Genomic DNA, 15,917 nt, shown 5'->3' with positions numbered 1-15,917 from the left:
TGAAATAAACTGCATAAGAATGTTAAAAAAATTTGATGATTCTTTTCTCAGTTAAAAAAGAAATTGATGATTCAAAAAATAAGTTTGAGTTGGATTAAAATAAAAGATTGAATAAATAACTTAAATATCTTGACTCAATCAAACCTAAACATATTTAATGATTAGATTAACAACTTAAGTCATTTTATTGAACAAACTTATAACCTAAACAATTAAATGAAATTCGAAACTAAACCCACAACACCCGTAAAGACAACGATGCGAGCTGACATCATGATCAAACGCACAAAAATTGGTACCTTGGCCGAGCCATTGCATAAATAAGCTCCCCAAAGAAGTGTACGTTAAAGTTAATAGCCAACGGGGAACATCTTTGCTTTCGACTAGGGATGAGGGGCGGGGAAATAAAGGGCAGCTCATCCTAGACTTTCACGCATCGGATATACTTTGATTTCATAAAAATTTATTCCATTGCATGCCATGGACCCTTCGTTCTCGAAGTAGCCGTGGCCATTACCCAACCTCAGGTTTATTACAGTGCCATCATCTCATCCGATCCTCCCTCCTCTTTAGACAACTTTCCACTGGTCTGGTGCGAGCGTGTTGTGTTGTGTTCTTTTCTTCTGGCCTTGGCATCACGATAAAGGCAGCAAGCAAAAGCAAGAGCAACCAATTGCAGATTCCAGCTGATACACACACCACCAACTACAACTAGTAAACGCACCCAATTGAATTTAGATTCACTACATTCCTTGAGTTACAAGAGCCTATATACAAGGTGGAATTATGGTCTGGAAACTCAAGCCCCCAAGACTTATGGGCGGGCATATACATCATATTTTTACGTATAAGAGTGGACTCCATAATACTAACTTCACGTGTCCAAAATTCAATACATCATTTCTATCATCTACCTATAACATAAGGCCGCAGCCTTCTGGCCTCGTCGCATTACTCTGCTTAACTCCTTTCATACCGCACCAAAAACCTGGCACAAAACAACAAATTTGTCAGCATTCAAATGAATACCCACGCAATGGAATAATAGAAACGTTTAAAGTTTCTAATAATTTGAACATCAATAATACACTTCGGGTCTCACCTATACCCCCACAAAAGCAAAGACCTAAGAACTCTCGGGTGCTGACATTGAAGGTACTGCCTGACTTTTAATCTCTTTTGCTTCTTCCCCTTCACCAACAGATGGATTCTCATCACGTTTTAAATTTAGGGATCCTGCTGGATTCATCTTCTGCACCTCCTCTCTTGTATAGATAAATATCTTCCGAACCATGCCACAAAACTCCCTGACAAAGCCAAGAATCCACAAGTTATTCAAGATTTTGATTCCACTAAGACAATTAAGAGATAATAGATGATCATGCATGAAAAGTCCTTACTGCCAGGGATCGTCTCCAACAAGCATCATATCACCTTCATCATCCGTATATACGATGAGCCAATTCTTTTTCGGAGCCAGCAACTCGCCACCAAATTCAAACAGTTCGTCCAATTCAGCAACCAATTCATCGTAATTATTGAACTTGCTAAGATCTACTGACCTTCCAAGTGCAATCCCCTGCTTGTGGACCTGGAATCAACAATACCTTATGCCAGTTCAGGCCCATCTTCAAACCAATCAACAAGTTAAAAGAACGTGGGAGAAAGGGAGTAAAGAGAGCAACCTTTGTACAACTCCTCGTTGAACCACCCTGTGATTTGCTCTGCGCATCCTTCAAGTTCTGTGTGCATGTTTGCTGTGATTTATCGACCTCAATGACAGCAAGGGATTTATCCACCAACTTTGAACCCTTAGATAATTCAGACTTGAGGCCAGACTCGTTTGAATGCATTTGATGTGTATTAAGATGCACAACATCTGCCTCGTTCATCATATTTCTATTAAATCCTGCAGGGTCTGGAATAGCTTGAATAGCAGGATTCTTAATGAGAGAGATGCCAAAAAGCTTGCAATTACCATCTTTGGGTTTGAGAACATCTTGGTTCTGAAATAACATGGGCTTCGACATCAATTCAGTTGAATGAACTGGATAATCAAAATGAGATGAAGGTGGAGGCATGAACCAGTTTCCCCGAGAGTGTTCAACTCCATGACAATGGGCCATGGTATGATCACCGAAGCCATTAAAGGTAGCATTTCCTCTCACTTGGTAAGGTAAGTCACCACCCTGAATATGAGCCTTCTGACTAGAGTCAACCAGGTTGAGCGAGAGACCACCAGAAGACATGACAGACCATGACCTACCACCAAGGAAGTTAAACTTTCCATCTTGATCCATTGCATGCTTTCTGATTGAACTCGCAGCTACTACTGCTGAATCTCCCATGGCAGCTCGGACACCATGCGGAGAATCAAGATTAGTTCCAAAACCTGACAGAAGATCTGCATAGGTTGTCTCGCTCCTTCCTGGAGGCATCCAGCTGTCTGCTCCATGTTTATTAGGCGTGGAAACCACATCAATCTTCTCATCATCAAGCGAAGGAGGCCACATAACAGACTTTTCAGCTGCATCAGGGTCATTACCATCACCAAAATTGCCTCTCAAGGTCGAGAATTCTTGACCTTGCAAGACCCTTGTAAATGCACTGGCTGGTGAAGGGTCTACAGCCAATCTTGATGAGCCTTCTCGTGTAAGGACAGAGGAATCAGGGGATGTAGGCACCATATTTGATCGAGGCCTTTTAGGCCTAGTAATTGGAATTGGGTTTAGTGCAGGAGGAGCAAGAGCAGGCTCAATTTTCCAAGGTGAGACTCTCTCAGGACGTGAAATAGTAGAAGTCTCATCCCATCTCACCTAGAAGAAAATAAAAATGGCTGCATTAACATTCAAAAAATAAGGTTACACGTCTTTTAAGAACTTCATACTACCTTCAGGCATCTCCACTTGGAATCTTTCCACCTCTTGGGATCAGCATCTTCACATCCAATGATAGTGCCCGTGAATCTAGAACATAAGAATTAGAATCGTATCGTCAATGAGTTACCTTAGAGAATTACCACAAACTTCATTAAGAAAGAAAGAAATGGAAACACTATTAGACAGTTGAATGCAATTTCGACCAATAGCTCCAAGGTAAAACTCCAGTCAATACCAATTTTTCTGGTAAGACCGGAAATTACCAATTACATGGGCACATACCTCTGCTCAGGAGCTTCTTCACCTTCAAATCTCATTTTGAACCTCATTCCTATGGTGTAGCTCTTCTTAATGGACTCCATATACTGGTCATATGGAACAATGAATTCAGAAGGGCTTGTCCTGACACACGTGCAGCAAAAAGCTTTGGGTTCAAAAAATCCAATTGCAAAACATACATCGTACAAACTGCTTGGATAAATCACAAAATATACACAATAGGGAAAATACCATAACAAAAGCATTACCTAGGCTTATAATAGACGGTGAACATCGTGCCTGTGGAAATGGCATGCCAAGCAGTTGCAAGCACACCAAGATGCATGCTATGACTAGATATGACTGACGAGGGGACATTGCCATGTTGTCTCATGGCTCGCCTAACACCAACACGCAGTTCTCCATTCTCACCCCTATCAGCAAATACACGTTATTTCCATTTTGACCAAAACATAGACAAATAAAATAAATGACACGTTCAGCAAAGTTCTGCCATCCATGATAATTGAATATTGATATCCCATGACAGATCAAAGAAGCATCAAACCTCAAGAATATAAAAGCATCTCCTGCAACCAATCTTTTTGAGCTCACGAAAACACTCCAACCACTCTGAAGCAAATGCCTTCGTGGTTGTCCTGATATTCCAAGCTTAAATGTTAAAAAAAATGGAATCAAACAATTCAAACGAACATGATGATTGTTAAAATATGTTTTCATATCATTAAATCAATGCACGTGGCATTAAGCTTGAGAATTTCTAGGTTGGCAGCACAAGGAGCTAACTTGTGCCAAACAGCCAGATATTACTTATGTGAGTTCGTTAATAAAACAAACTGTACCACACGGCCTCAGTTTGTTCCTGCAAGGAGACGAGGGAGCCATGAAGAGATTCAATTTCATAATTCTTTACCTCGAAATATATGACGAAAACGCCATTCACTTCCATGCAAATCCTTTGCAACCAACTCCTGGGTTGGAGGCTGTCGTGACATGTCCTAGCAAAGTGAACTCTTTGACATTCAGTAAAGAAATACCATCACAATTCATCCAAATCTATATAAACTACAAATGTACCAACCAGTGGTGGAAGACATTCGTCAGCATGGCGTCTCAAGACTGAGAATCCCCCATGAGTACTGGTGTCAGAAGCAGTCAGAGTCTTGCAAAAGGAATGCACATGAAATCTCCGTGGGGGAGGAGGAGGGGGTTCCTTGTCCACAGCATCCTCATCTTGCTGTATTTAAGGAACACATCAGTTCATCAAGATCAAAGATCAAATAAGAAGCTAAATTAAACATTTAAAACTGTAAGATAAAGAAGGGAATTTACATTAGCCTCTGGAAGCAAAGTTATTTGTGCAAATACCTCATCAGTGTCCGGCTCAGCCTGCAATTCACAGACATAGGTTTTCTCACATCAATAACAAAGAAAAACTACCTGGTAGAAATCTCCGTGCCTGCAACTTCACAGATGTTTGTTAAAAGAGAAGAAAACAGCAGTTTGCTAATTATGTCTAAGAATTAAACAACCGGTACCTTTAAGTGAACATTAATAACGCGGCAGAGGATCTTGGATGGAAGGTTATAAACAGGCATCTGTTGGTCCGCCACTTGATTAGTGGATGCTTCCACCTGATTCAAGAACCAAACAAATAACCGATCATCGGGAAAGTTGAATAGAAATCGAGATTAGAAAGCACGCTAACAAATAAAAAAACATAGCATTCTGAGGTGAAAATAGGGTTGAAGCTTTCCATAAAAGCAACTTTTGAGTTGGGAAAAGAGAATTATGAAACGCAAGCAAATGTGAGCTTTAGATAAAGAAGAAATTTAAAATAATAAATAATAATAATAAATAAGAGTGAAAGGAAGGGAGGAAAATAGAATGATGATATTATAAGAAGAGATTAAGGTAGGAAAAACCTGTTCGATGTGGCCCTGGGGGAAGTAGAAGACGCGCTCTTTCTCGCGAGGGACAGAAACGAGAGGACCAGCACAAGCATTCCAAAGCTCGGTGTAGAGGGCGATTTCAGCATCTGTAGGAAAAGAGAAAGAGGGAGAATGAGAAAAGAAGAAAGAGGAAGAAGTTAGAAGTGGGAGGAATTAGAATTACCCCTGGCAGAGAGAGCGATGGGTGGATCGGGGTCTTTGGCAGAATTGGGGTTGATGGAAACCTCGGAGGAGGCCATTCTAGTGAATATGAGGACAGATCTGGGAGGTAGGTAGGAAATTGGAACTGGAATTGGTAGGTGTCATGCAAAAGCGGGAAAGAGGAGAAGAGAAGTGGGAAGATGGTGGTGGGATGGAAAACCCTAGGTTGAGAACGAGATAAAAGAGAAAGAGGGGAGATTGAGATTCCCCATAGAAAGGAGTAATCGAATGGAAACCCTAGCTTGGGATGGGGGTGGCAGAACTCAGGTGCTCCTCTGCCTTCGCCTTCGCCTGGCCTGGCCTTCGTTCGGACTTGGTTGCTTTGCTCTCTCCCTTTCTACAACTGTCTGCAACAGTGGTGAGATGGGATGGGATCCTTTTTCCTTTTGGTAATTTTGACGCAGCTGCAGAATGGTCAGGTCATCGGGGTGAATTGGGTGGAGGAGGGGAAAATGAGGAGAAGAATGGGTGAAGGTGAAGATTGGAAAAGGATAGCGAGAGGAGAAGGGAGAGGATGGGAGGGGCAATAATTCGAGCGGACGCCGTTAATAGGTGTCGGGGTGTGATTGAGAGAAGGGGTAACGGCGTGAGAAATACAAACGTGGGAATGGGTTTGTCGTGGTATCTACGGGCAGCCTTGGATTGGATGCTTAACATGTGTCACTCACTACCTTCCTCCACTCCTCAACCACCACGTTTCCCTCTTCCTTCCTTCACTCCACGCTTCCCTAACCATACTTTACTTCCTTAAACCCTTTTTTCTCCTTTTTCTTTTTCTTTTTCTTTTTTTTTTTAATTTAAATTTCAAAACCCAACCACTCTCATTGTAATTGAAAGGGTAAAACTCCCTCCCACCCAAACAAGTCACAAGCACAACACTTAAACTTACAGCAGAGAGAGGGGGGGAAATATTTGAGGAAGGGTCACGTGTAGATTTGGAGAGTGGGACCCAGGTGTGTTGTGTAATGTAATAGCAGTTGTGGCGTGTATGGGCTAAAGCAACAAAATAGAGTTGGAATCTTTGTCCCCTTCACTCCTTTTTTTATTATTTATTATAATTATAATTTCTTTAGCCCCTTTTACACAACAACCGTGTAATGGTAATACAAGATTAATTCACAAAGAGAGAGGTGTGGCTGTAAAAGGAGAAGGGGGCCGGGGGGGCCTTGGCATTTGAGGAAGGGAAGGATCACGAGCCGAAACAACAAAGCTGTGTACGAACTGCTGCTAAAGCTGAGGATAACCCCATCGTCGACATCATGGGTGGGGTCCAACTCATCCATTAATATTTTACCAGTAGACTACCAAAACCTATATACATACAGCATACTACATACGTTTCACTTCCACTTCATTCTAATTTATACTAACAAACCCCAAACTCATTCCTCCCTCGCTAGTCGCTCACATATGTAATATATTCTTGTACTCCAATACACAATTACGCATCCTAATTTCTAATTGCTATTGCTGCAGCCCACAAGTAAATTGGTAATGCATATAACACCTTACTGCACTTCCAATTCTTCGACCCAGTAACTAAGATAACAATTAGGTGGGCCCGGCCCTCTGCTTCCTCTCTCCTCGACACTTCTATTTCTCACACCCTCTCCTTTGACTCCCAACCCACTGACAACCCTCCTCCCTCTCTCTCTCTTGCTCTCTTTTTTTATTATATATTCCTATTCCTATATCATTCAAATTTCAAATATTATATTAGATTTTAGATGGCCAAACCAAACATCAAACCCTCCTCCCAGTCCTTTTCTTTTCTTTTAAAAAAAAAAAATATATATATATATATATATACACTGACTTGTCCTGATCCGGCCTTAGCTTCAGGCTTCAGGTTTCAGGTTCAGGCTAAATAAAAGCTCCACAGCAGTGCCAGCAGACAGCGGAGGGTTGGGTCCCCACCCCAGCACGAGGGCCAAGTGGGGTGGATTCAGGATTGGTGAGGCGAAATCCGCGGACTTGAAATCCACAATTCAAATCAGTTTAACAACTTTATACGATAAAGATTCTTTAAGGAGCAGCCAATAGACGATCAACACGTTCTCCCCACTCACACGTCGACGCGTGTGTCTACAAAGACAGCCCTAGTTTTCTTTTGGAGGCTGGCTACTCAACTCAACTGTGAAAGTTATGATTCGCTGTTAATGTTATTTTTGTTGCCCATTCTTTCTTTTTCTGTTTCAAAATGGGCAGAGGTAGGGGCAGCCGGCAGGCAACACGCTGCCATTGCCTTTGGTTGGTACCCTACAGCCGGCTACACCAACCAACACATGAATCATGAATCCCTTCCCCACTTCACCTCTCCCTCTCTTCTTTCTTTTTGCAAAACCCTAGAGAACCCTAAATTTCAACCATCTTATTTTGGTGCTGCGGCTTCCATCTGAATACCATTGGCTTTGGCACTGCCCCATGGGAGGGACTGGTTGCGGTTGGTTGAAAATTGAAATGCAAAGAACAATGAGATAGATACATGTGAGGCAGCAGAAGAAGGGGAAATTAAGAAAGTGAAATGGGTCAGGTCAAGGGTGGAGGTCCACTATCTTGTTGAGGAAAGCAACCATTGTCTACTTTCCAACAAAAATATATTCCAACAATGAGTCAACCACGACTACAAATTAAATCATCCCCCACCCCCATGAGGAAAAAAAAAAAGTTGAATAATGGAGAAAGGCGACTGACAAAGCTTGGACCACGACGACCTTGTTTTGGTGTATCACGTAATTACGCATTCCATTTCCACCCCCACTCGTTAAAGAATCATCGTTCATATTTGAAATTAATTCAACTCTGAACTCTGTTTGGTATTGGTATTTTCAACCTCAAGCTTACTCTATAACAAATGAAAACAAACCAAAAAACCCTGCCCAGCCGCTCCTGCTCTATCTGCCATCTAATGCATCTCACGTTTTTCAGACTTCCGCTGCTCGCTTTTGTTAATAATAATATATACGAACGCCTCCTAAGCCTAAACAAAACAAACCGGAAGCATCACTCCCCACAAATATAATAAATATCAAATTTGGAGGTTAAACCATCCTTTTCACATCCCATTATATTATAGAAACAATATAGAAGAGAAGGTAAAAAGATATACCCCACGTGTGAAATGATTGCATTGTCCATCCCAGTACCGGCTCCTTACTATAATCACGTTTCACCTCTCTCTAATAACACCTGTTTTGCCGACATCCAGCCATCACCTTGTCGCCATACATTAATATAATACAATTTTTATGGGAGCAAAAACCTAAAAACGCCTTGAACTATCTTCAAGTTGCTACGACACATCTTAATCGTGAAATCTACAACACACACACACACACAATGCACTTACAATTAATTTCCTCCTCTACTGTTCCATCTACCTACTACATTATTCGTTCTTCATCGGCTTCCCCAACGCACATATAACACCTTACTTCACCCAATAATAATAAACACAACATATCCCAATCCCACCCCCCACACATTCGTCTATCTATCTCACCAGTCACCATACTTGTATGAATATTAATTACAGCAAAACTTGGGTTGGGTAATGTATGGTAATGCTGCTCTGCTCCACTCCGTCGGCGTGCGTGCTGTGAACGAACCGCAATATATAAGCTGGTGGGTCACACTCACTCTTTCAACCATAAATATCAGAACATAATCATGAGACAGAGCATGGTGCCCTCCCCAGTTTCAGCATGGCCAATGGACTTTCTGACACAATACGAATAGTCTCGTCCCTTACTCATGCAAATGGGAAACACATTCCTACAAACTCTACTCGCTTGCCTTTCCTAAACCCGCCCCTCCCACTCCCGGCGCCATCGCCAACTTTATTTCTCCTATAACGCTCTACCTGCATGCACATTCATCTATTAGCCACACCTTCACCTCCTACTTGCTGTCTACTGCCAGGTAATTATTGTAACTTAACAACTAACCAACAATCAGATTAATTCAACAGCCGGCAATTCGAAATATCAGCCGCATTGCATCACGGCAAAGAGAAAACCAAGATCCATAACAGAGGAGAGTTTCATGCTTGATACGCTTATGAGTTGTGGACCCTTGATAGCGCTATAAACTCCCGCCTTCTTACCACCAACTTGCATTTACACCATCATCATCCACCTTTCTGTACCTCTAACTCCTGACTCATTGGTTAGCGCACATCAACACTGCCGCTGATTAATACTGCTCGTCAGGAGATCTGTATCACCAAAATCACTAAGGATCAAACATCTGACCAATATCTCGCGAACCATCCTAATTAGAAGTAGCAAACCAATATATCCTTGGGAGTCTCTGACTTCAATATTTCGCATAATATTTCGCATAACAAAAAGACTTTTCAGTTCGGGGATCATACTTTCATATTGGCCCCTCTTAAACATTATTAAACCACTAATGAACCCAAAAGCTTAAACAGATGAGTTAGAGTAAATTTAATAATTTATATTGGATATCTAATGCTCCCTCTCACTCGTGTGCTTGGAAAATTGCACGAGACTTAAATAAATAATAAAATGAGAGGAAATAACAATGCATCCATTTGAACACAAGACCTCCTGCACTATACCATCTTAAACACTATTTAAACCACCAATGAACCCAAAAGCTTAAGCTTATGGGTTAGGGTAAAGCTTTTGGGTTCGTTGGTCGTTTATTCATATTTAAGATGGCATCAGAGTGTAAGGTCTTGTGTTCGAACCTTGTATTGTCATTTACTTCCCATTTATTTTCATTTCCACTTGTTTGGTCTTGTGCAAATTTTCCAAGCCCACAGATGAGTGAAAGTGTTAAGATATCCAATATAGATGATTAAATTTATTCATGTTCAAGAGCCCCGAGTTAAGATACGTGCCAACAATATACTTTCCACAATTTCCATCTCTCTAGATTATTGTGTCCTTACTTCCGTAGCACGAGAGACAGTTTTAGATACATGAACTGAAAACAAAATAATTCAGAGCGCAACCAACCAAGTGGAGGCAATCTTTAGAGGAAAAAAAATAATAATAGAGATCACATGATAAACAATTGGCATTGGAATAAGGACCATATGCTATGCTCTAGTATTATCCAATTGAAGAGATTCATGGAGAGAAACGTAGAGGCAGAACAATACTTACCTACCATAGGAATCTTCTCGTTGACTACCATTAAAATACCAATACAATTTTTTTTTATAGAAAAGCTCTCCTATTTATCAAAAATATAATATGATGGTCAGCATTAGAAACCTGCCAACCAATTAAAAGGTAAGTAGCAAATTAGGAAAGTGATAGTACAGTTGCCTTACCATGTGTAAAGGTCTTCTAGTTCTTATTTTATGCATTTTGATAGAGCAAGAAAGCTTTGGATTCAAATGGTGCCCCCCCAGTGTACAACTCTTCCCACTCCTCGTAACTCTGCATCCTCGCTCCTCCTTAACCTGGGGAGCATTTTCATTTTGCATTCTTGACATCCTGACTCCTCGTACTGAAACTAAAGATGTTCATAAAAAATTGTAAATGATTTCATTGTAATTTTCAAATTTAGAACACAATGGGACTAGAACTTGGGACATGAGTGTTGACACTCAAATTTCTTACCACTATGCCAACACCCAAAGGTAAATGATTTCATTGTAATTAAGAAGAATGAAGAATGTTCCTCCTTCATATAAACCAACCCATCTGTGATTGAACTTGTTGTCTTGACGTCCACCATTTGCTAGACAATGGATTCGATTCACTCTCCATTCTCTCTTAAAGGACTATAATTTGTTCTAAGGCATTGCAGTTCCCCTAAAAATGATTACACAATACAAGTTTAATTTAGCAAGTCCGGTACAATTCCCCAAGCCAGTGACTCTTGTATAATAAAAGAATGAGGACAGAACTTCTTATCACATTAAAGATAGAAATACAACTCGCTTCTAATTTCAGGTTTTAGAACAAGAACAGTTGAAAATTTTATACAAAAGAGAAGCCGCGCAGTCAAGGCAATGGAAGGGCACAGACGAAGTGGACAGCAGCTGTAACAACTTGAAACCTACCAACTAATTCCACATCAGGCATCAAACTCGGTCACACACGTCCTGACCACTATATGTCACAATTCCAAAACGATGCAAGGAAGTTGGAGAATCTCGAGTTCATGCCCGACAAAAACAGAGACAGGGACATAGAACGTACCATCATAAGGAGTTCATCAAATAAAGCAACACCGATCGCTGTGAAAACCTAGGCATAGACACGGTGTGGAGGTAGGATTTTGATTCAGGAACAATGGTTGATCTTCCTCCTCCAGCTCCATGATCTTCGTCATTAGGATCGGTGATGGGCCATCACAATGACGTGGTGAAACATCTGTCTCCGACTCTCCGAAGTAAACCCAGTACAGGGCCAATTCCATCCATGGCTATCGAGATCTTCTATTTAACTTTAAAATGAAGGATTTCTGAATCCATTTAAGCGCGCGGCCTCGTACTCTTGCAAGCTTCTAATTGCACGGTGTCCGGGGTTCGTCATGCGAAAATCTTGAAACCATTGTTTGTTTATTGTGAAGCGATGAACATTAAAAAAAAAAAAAAAAAAAAAACATCGATGCTTCGCTTGTTAGACTGACATCAAAGAGCTCGGAAAAAAATAAATAAATAAACCCTTCCGAATTTTAGAAAAAAAATATCAGTCAAAATCCATTTGAACCATTTTTCTCTTTTTTCTTTCATATTTATTTTTAGAATAATTAAAATTATATATGATTTCAAAATTACGAGATTACAAATTAATGTTAAAATTATAAATGCATGTTCGGTTATGAAATTGATAAGATTTTAGAGAAAACAAATTTATTGAAATTTGTGAGTCTATAAATTATTGGGGTAATTGCATAAATGTAGCCAAAGTAATAGCAGATATGGCCCAAGCTGAAAAAATTGCAAATATCAGAACAATTTCAAGTCTAGCTTGGATACAAATGTGTGAAAAAAAAATCCAATAGATAGTTTACTATTTGGTCTATCATTGATATGTCAAACCAGTAGAATAAAATGAAAATGAGGTATCACCGATAACATCATCAATAATAGACTTCTACTAGTGATTGATGTAAAAACGGTACATCTATGTATACGGAGAAAAAGGTATTAAGTAAAAATGTCAAAATAGTTGTGAGAAATATTAAAAAATTGTCATATTTGTAAAATTATTTTTATGTGCAAAAGATTTGAAAATATAAGTGCCAATTTCGCCACCCATTAAAATCTCTATAAGGTATTCAATGGTCAATGTGTGTATTAATCAAACTTTTTTTTTAGATAATAATCAAACTTATTTGTTACAAAGTATTTCATTGAAATTAATAAATTGTAGAGGTTTTTACAATACTTAAAGTTAAAATTAATAAGTGAGTTACTGAAAATCGAACGAGTATCTAGATTTAAGTCTAGTTCCATAAAATTAAACAGTGAGCTATAACAGTAAATTTTGATAGGTTAAATTACAAGTTTAATTGAAACTTGTGGCTAACAAGTCCATGAACTTTTATTTTTGTACCTAATAGACTTTAGAGTATTTAATAAATTGTGAAGTTTCAATCTTATATCGGCTGAAAATTTTGTATTTTGTATCTAATAAATTTTATTAGAAAGTTATCAGACATTTGAAACCCATGAATTTAGCATAAAGCTGAATTTTGTGTCAATAGGAGGCTCAACTTTGAATTATGAATCCTAAAGTAACTTCTGTAAAGTCATAAATACGAGTTCGAGCATACTGAAGTTCAAATGTTGACGTCCAACATTGTGGACGAAGTAGAGAAAAAAATCACAAGCTTAAAAGTTGAAGAAATTACTCTACCAGTACCGTCAGTAGAAGTACAAGTAGCAAGTCGCAGGCAGTGCAGATAAAGCAGTTGGGTGGGTTGGTTTTCCTTCTCGCTACTCTCAACTTTTATACCATTCCATTTAACAGATAAAGGAATAATCGTTCTACCTTTATTTTGGGAAACAACTTCCTTAGTTCAACAGTAGCCATCAATGAAATATCTTTGTCCTCTCCAACCTTGCATTTGAAACACCAAAGAGAATAAATAGTGTATTTAGACATCACAAGAGACAGTTGAAGCACACGCATCAATTCTTGTAGAAACGCAGATAATAAAGAGTTTCATTCACCTATGTCAGTGAGCCAAACGCAAGAGAACTTTTCCATTCTCCAATTCATGCAAACCTTATATATGTGAGCCAAATAAATAATTTCATGGACAAAGTCTCAATTATTTAGGCTAAATCTGTTGTTATTCCAGTCTTTTCCATAATCTTGCACCTGCCAAAACAACAAACCGACCTATTCAGTCCGCAACCAAAAATGATTCTATCACTCACAGCATAGCAATCCAAGGTTGATTGGAACTACTCAAACACCATAAAATCAATATATTATGCTTAATCACACCCTATCCTTTGGACGAAATCACGACCATTAGAATCAGTATGAAACTTTCTGTTATTTTGAATTGTACTTGAAATCTGAGTTGTGGCCTCTTTAGTCTTTGGCCAATTCCATCATCAACAGGTATTGGCATCGACCCAATATGAAATCAAATTTACGTTGGTGCTATGTTTCCAAAATAAGAGAGAAATAGTTTGTTGAAAATGCATATTAATATCCTGTGAGTTTGTGCTACTTACAATGAATTCAACTTCAGCATGCTCTCTTGCCTTATAAAGCCTGGTAACCTGTAACAGTTAACATAAATGTGAAGCAAATAAAGGAAACACCCTTCTTTTACATCTTTATTGGCTTTATAAAATGAAAAATACCATGGTTCTCACCTGTGAGCCACATTGTTTATAATTTTTAAAGTTTTTAATAGATTTTTAAACTTTTCAATGTTTAATAAACTTCTATTGTTACTGTATTAATTTGATATTTATTTAACATGACAATTTGTGTTAAAGTTACCGTACAAACTTATTAATGATTAAGGACTGGTATAAGAAAATAAGAGTAAGATTTAACAAAGTTTATAATATAACAAATATGAGACTCGAGTAAAAAGAAATTAAACCGAGACATTCGATGGCGACAACTGACGACCTTGTGAGGTTGACGGTTACGACCGTCACCCGTACACAGTGTTTACTCTAAAAAAATGGTAGAATTTGACGGTGAGGTGAGCGGCAAGGGTGGGTGTGGGACCCAAGAGAATCAGGGGAGGATAATCCCAAAAGGATGTGTGGATTTGGTTGGCCTTCGCCGGTCGAGATTAGAGATCAGAATTTATTTACACGTAGCCGAGGAAGCCATAGCCTCAGACTCAGTTCCCCCGGAACCATGGCTCACTCCGCGTCTTTATATCCCACACTTTGCTTCCACGCCGATTCTACTTCAAATTCCAAATCCAGATTGTTTCTGTGTCCACCCCCTCCCAAGCTCATTAAATTTCCCAGAACCCCACCGGTGTCCGCCGTGGCCACGGAACTCCCCCTCGTCGACGGGGCCACAATTGCAGCAATCGGTGGAGGTTCGGTTGCCGCATTGGCTGCCCTCGTATCTCTCACCGACCCGGAGAGACGCCGCCGTCTCCAGGCCGAAGAGGTGGGCGGCGTCGACAAGGATGTGGTGAGAGAATATTTTAACAATTCGGGGTTTCAGAGGTGGAAGAAAATATACGGAGAGACGGATGATGTGAACCGGGTGCAGCGAGACATTAGGTTGGGGCACTCCAAGACCGTGGAGAATGTGATGGCCATGTTGAAGGACGATGGGCCACTCGCAGGAGTAACAGTGTGTGATGCTGGCTGTGGAACCGGTAGCTTATCCATTCCCCTGGCTAAGGAAGGCGCCATCGTCTTCGCCAGCGACATTTCTGCTGCTATGGTCCTGGAAGCCCAAAACAAGGTGCAATTCCTCAATTTCTCAATTCTATTTTTGAACTGCTCAAGGATAAGATGCTGTTTTGAATAAGGATAAGGAAAGGATTGGTGTGCAAATACTTTGGTTAAATTGATTGTTACAATTAGGACGTTTATGCTGTTTTTGAACTGAGGTGAGTGGGGAGTGGTGCAGGCAAAAGAAGAGCTTGTAGGCGTGATGCCAGAATTTGAAGTGAGAGATTTGGAGAGCTTGGAGGGGAAGTATGATACGGTGGTATGTCTGGATGTTCTGATACACTACCCCCAGAACAAGGCAGACGGGATGATTGCGCACCTTGCATCGCTGGCTGAGAAGCGTTTGATCATGAGCTTTGCGCCAAAAACATTTTACTACGATCTCCTGAAGAGGGTGGGGGAGTTGTTCCCAGGACCTTCCAAGGCAACCAGGGCATATCTGCACTCAGAGGTAGACGTAGAGACCGCACTGCGGAAAGTTGGGTGGAAAATAAGGAAGAGGGGTCTAATCACCACCCAGTTTTACTTTGCCAGATTGGTTGAGGCAGTTCCAGTTTGACGATTCACACCCCTTCTAGTACTCTACGTCTATTGTTCCCTTTGTATCACTATATCATTCTTCCTCTTCCTCAACTTATTACAACAACTATAATGCCGATTGCCGGATTTCGATTTACACTGCCTCCCCTCGTATCCATCTGAATGCAGTTTTTGTGTCAC

The 15,917-nt window shown here is 40.1% G+C and overlaps 2 protein-coding genes and 1 long non-coding RNA gene across 3 annotated transcripts; 1 reads left to right on the top strand and 2 right to left on the bottom strand.

The window, feature by feature from the left end:
- Nucleotides 1-715: 715 nt before the first annotated feature.
- ARF2 (auxin response factor 2) lies at nt 716-5,799 on the bottom strand. The gene is made up of 14 exons (XM_022278949.2): nt 5,274-5,799; nt 5,084-5,196; nt 4,697-4,792; nt 4,491-4,547; nt 4,240-4,395; nt 4,072-4,156; nt 3,706-3,796; nt 3,407-3,571; nt 3,162-3,281; nt 2,891-2,966; nt 1,686-2,816; nt 1,401-1,591; nt 1,103-1,307; nt 716-988 (listed from the first exon to the last, which is right to left on the bottom strand). Exons 1-13 carry the CDS (start codon nt 5,347-5,349, stop codon nt 1,127-1,129), a joined length of 2,538 nt encoding a protein of 845 aa, XP_022134641.1. The 5' UTR covers nt 5,350-5,799; the 3' UTR covers nt 716-988; nt 1,103-1,126.
- Nucleotides 5,800-8,333: 2,534 nt separating this feature from the next.
- LOC111006832 (uncharacterized) lies at nt 8,334-11,902 on the bottom strand. The gene is made up of 4 exons (XR_002600899.2): nt 11,497-11,902; nt 10,912-11,106; nt 10,620-10,804; nt 8,334-9,527 (listed from the first exon to the last, which is right to left on the bottom strand). It is a non-coding gene; the product is annotated as an uncharacterized LOC111006832 (long non-coding RNA).
- A 2,664-nt stretch (nt 11,903-14,566) lies between these two features.
- On the top strand, nt 14,567-15,873 carry CHLM (magnesium-protoporphyrin IX methyltransferase). The gene is made up of 2 exons (XM_022279855.2): nt 14,567-15,207; nt 15,376-15,873. The coding sequence occupies exons 1-2, from the start codon at nt 14,641-14,643 to the stop codon at nt 15,754-15,756; spliced, it is 948 nt and encodes a 315-aa protein (XP_022135547.1). The 5' UTR covers nt 14,567-14,640; the 3' UTR covers nt 15,757-15,873.
- The last annotated feature ends 44 nt before the right edge of the window (nt 15,874-15,917 follow it).

This window comes from Momordica charantia (genome assembly GCF_013281855.1).
Source record: "Momordica charantia cultivar OHB3-1 chromosome 6 unlocalized genomic scaffold, Mcharantia_2.0 BLBB01000006.1, whole genome shotgun sequence".
Classification (NCBI taxonomy): domain Eukaryota; kingdom Viridiplantae; phylum Streptophyta; class Magnoliopsida; order Cucurbitales; family Cucurbitaceae; genus Momordica; species Momordica charantia.
Note: the sequence above shows the minus strand (reverse complement) of the source record. Positions and strands in the feature narration are given on the sequence as shown.

What these genes read in the sequence shown, in the direction of transcription:
- ARF2 (XM_022278949.2), bottom strand. Translation starts at nt 5,349, where the DNA reads ATGGCCTCCTCCGAGGTTTCCATCAACCCCAATTCTGCCAAAGACCCC. An exon ending in CTTTGCTTCCAGAGGCTAAT is followed by an intron (nt 4,396 to 4,490) that starts GTAAATTCCCTT and finishes CCTTAAATACAG; the next exon opens with CAAGATGAGGATGCTGTGGA. An exon ending in ACGAATGTCTTCCACCACTG is followed by an intron (nt 4,157 to 4,239) that starts GTTGGTACATTT and finishes TCACTTTGCTAG; the next exon opens with GACATGTCACGACAGCCTCC.
- CHLM (XM_022279855.2), top strand. Translation starts at nt 14,641, where the DNA reads ATGGCTCACTCCGCGTCTTTATATCCCACACTTTGCTTCCACGCCGAT. An exon ending in TCCTGGAAGCCCAAAACAAG is followed by an intron (nt 15,208 to 15,375) that starts GTGCAATTCCTC and finishes GGAGTGGTGCAG; the next exon opens with GCAAAAGAAGAGCTTGTAGG.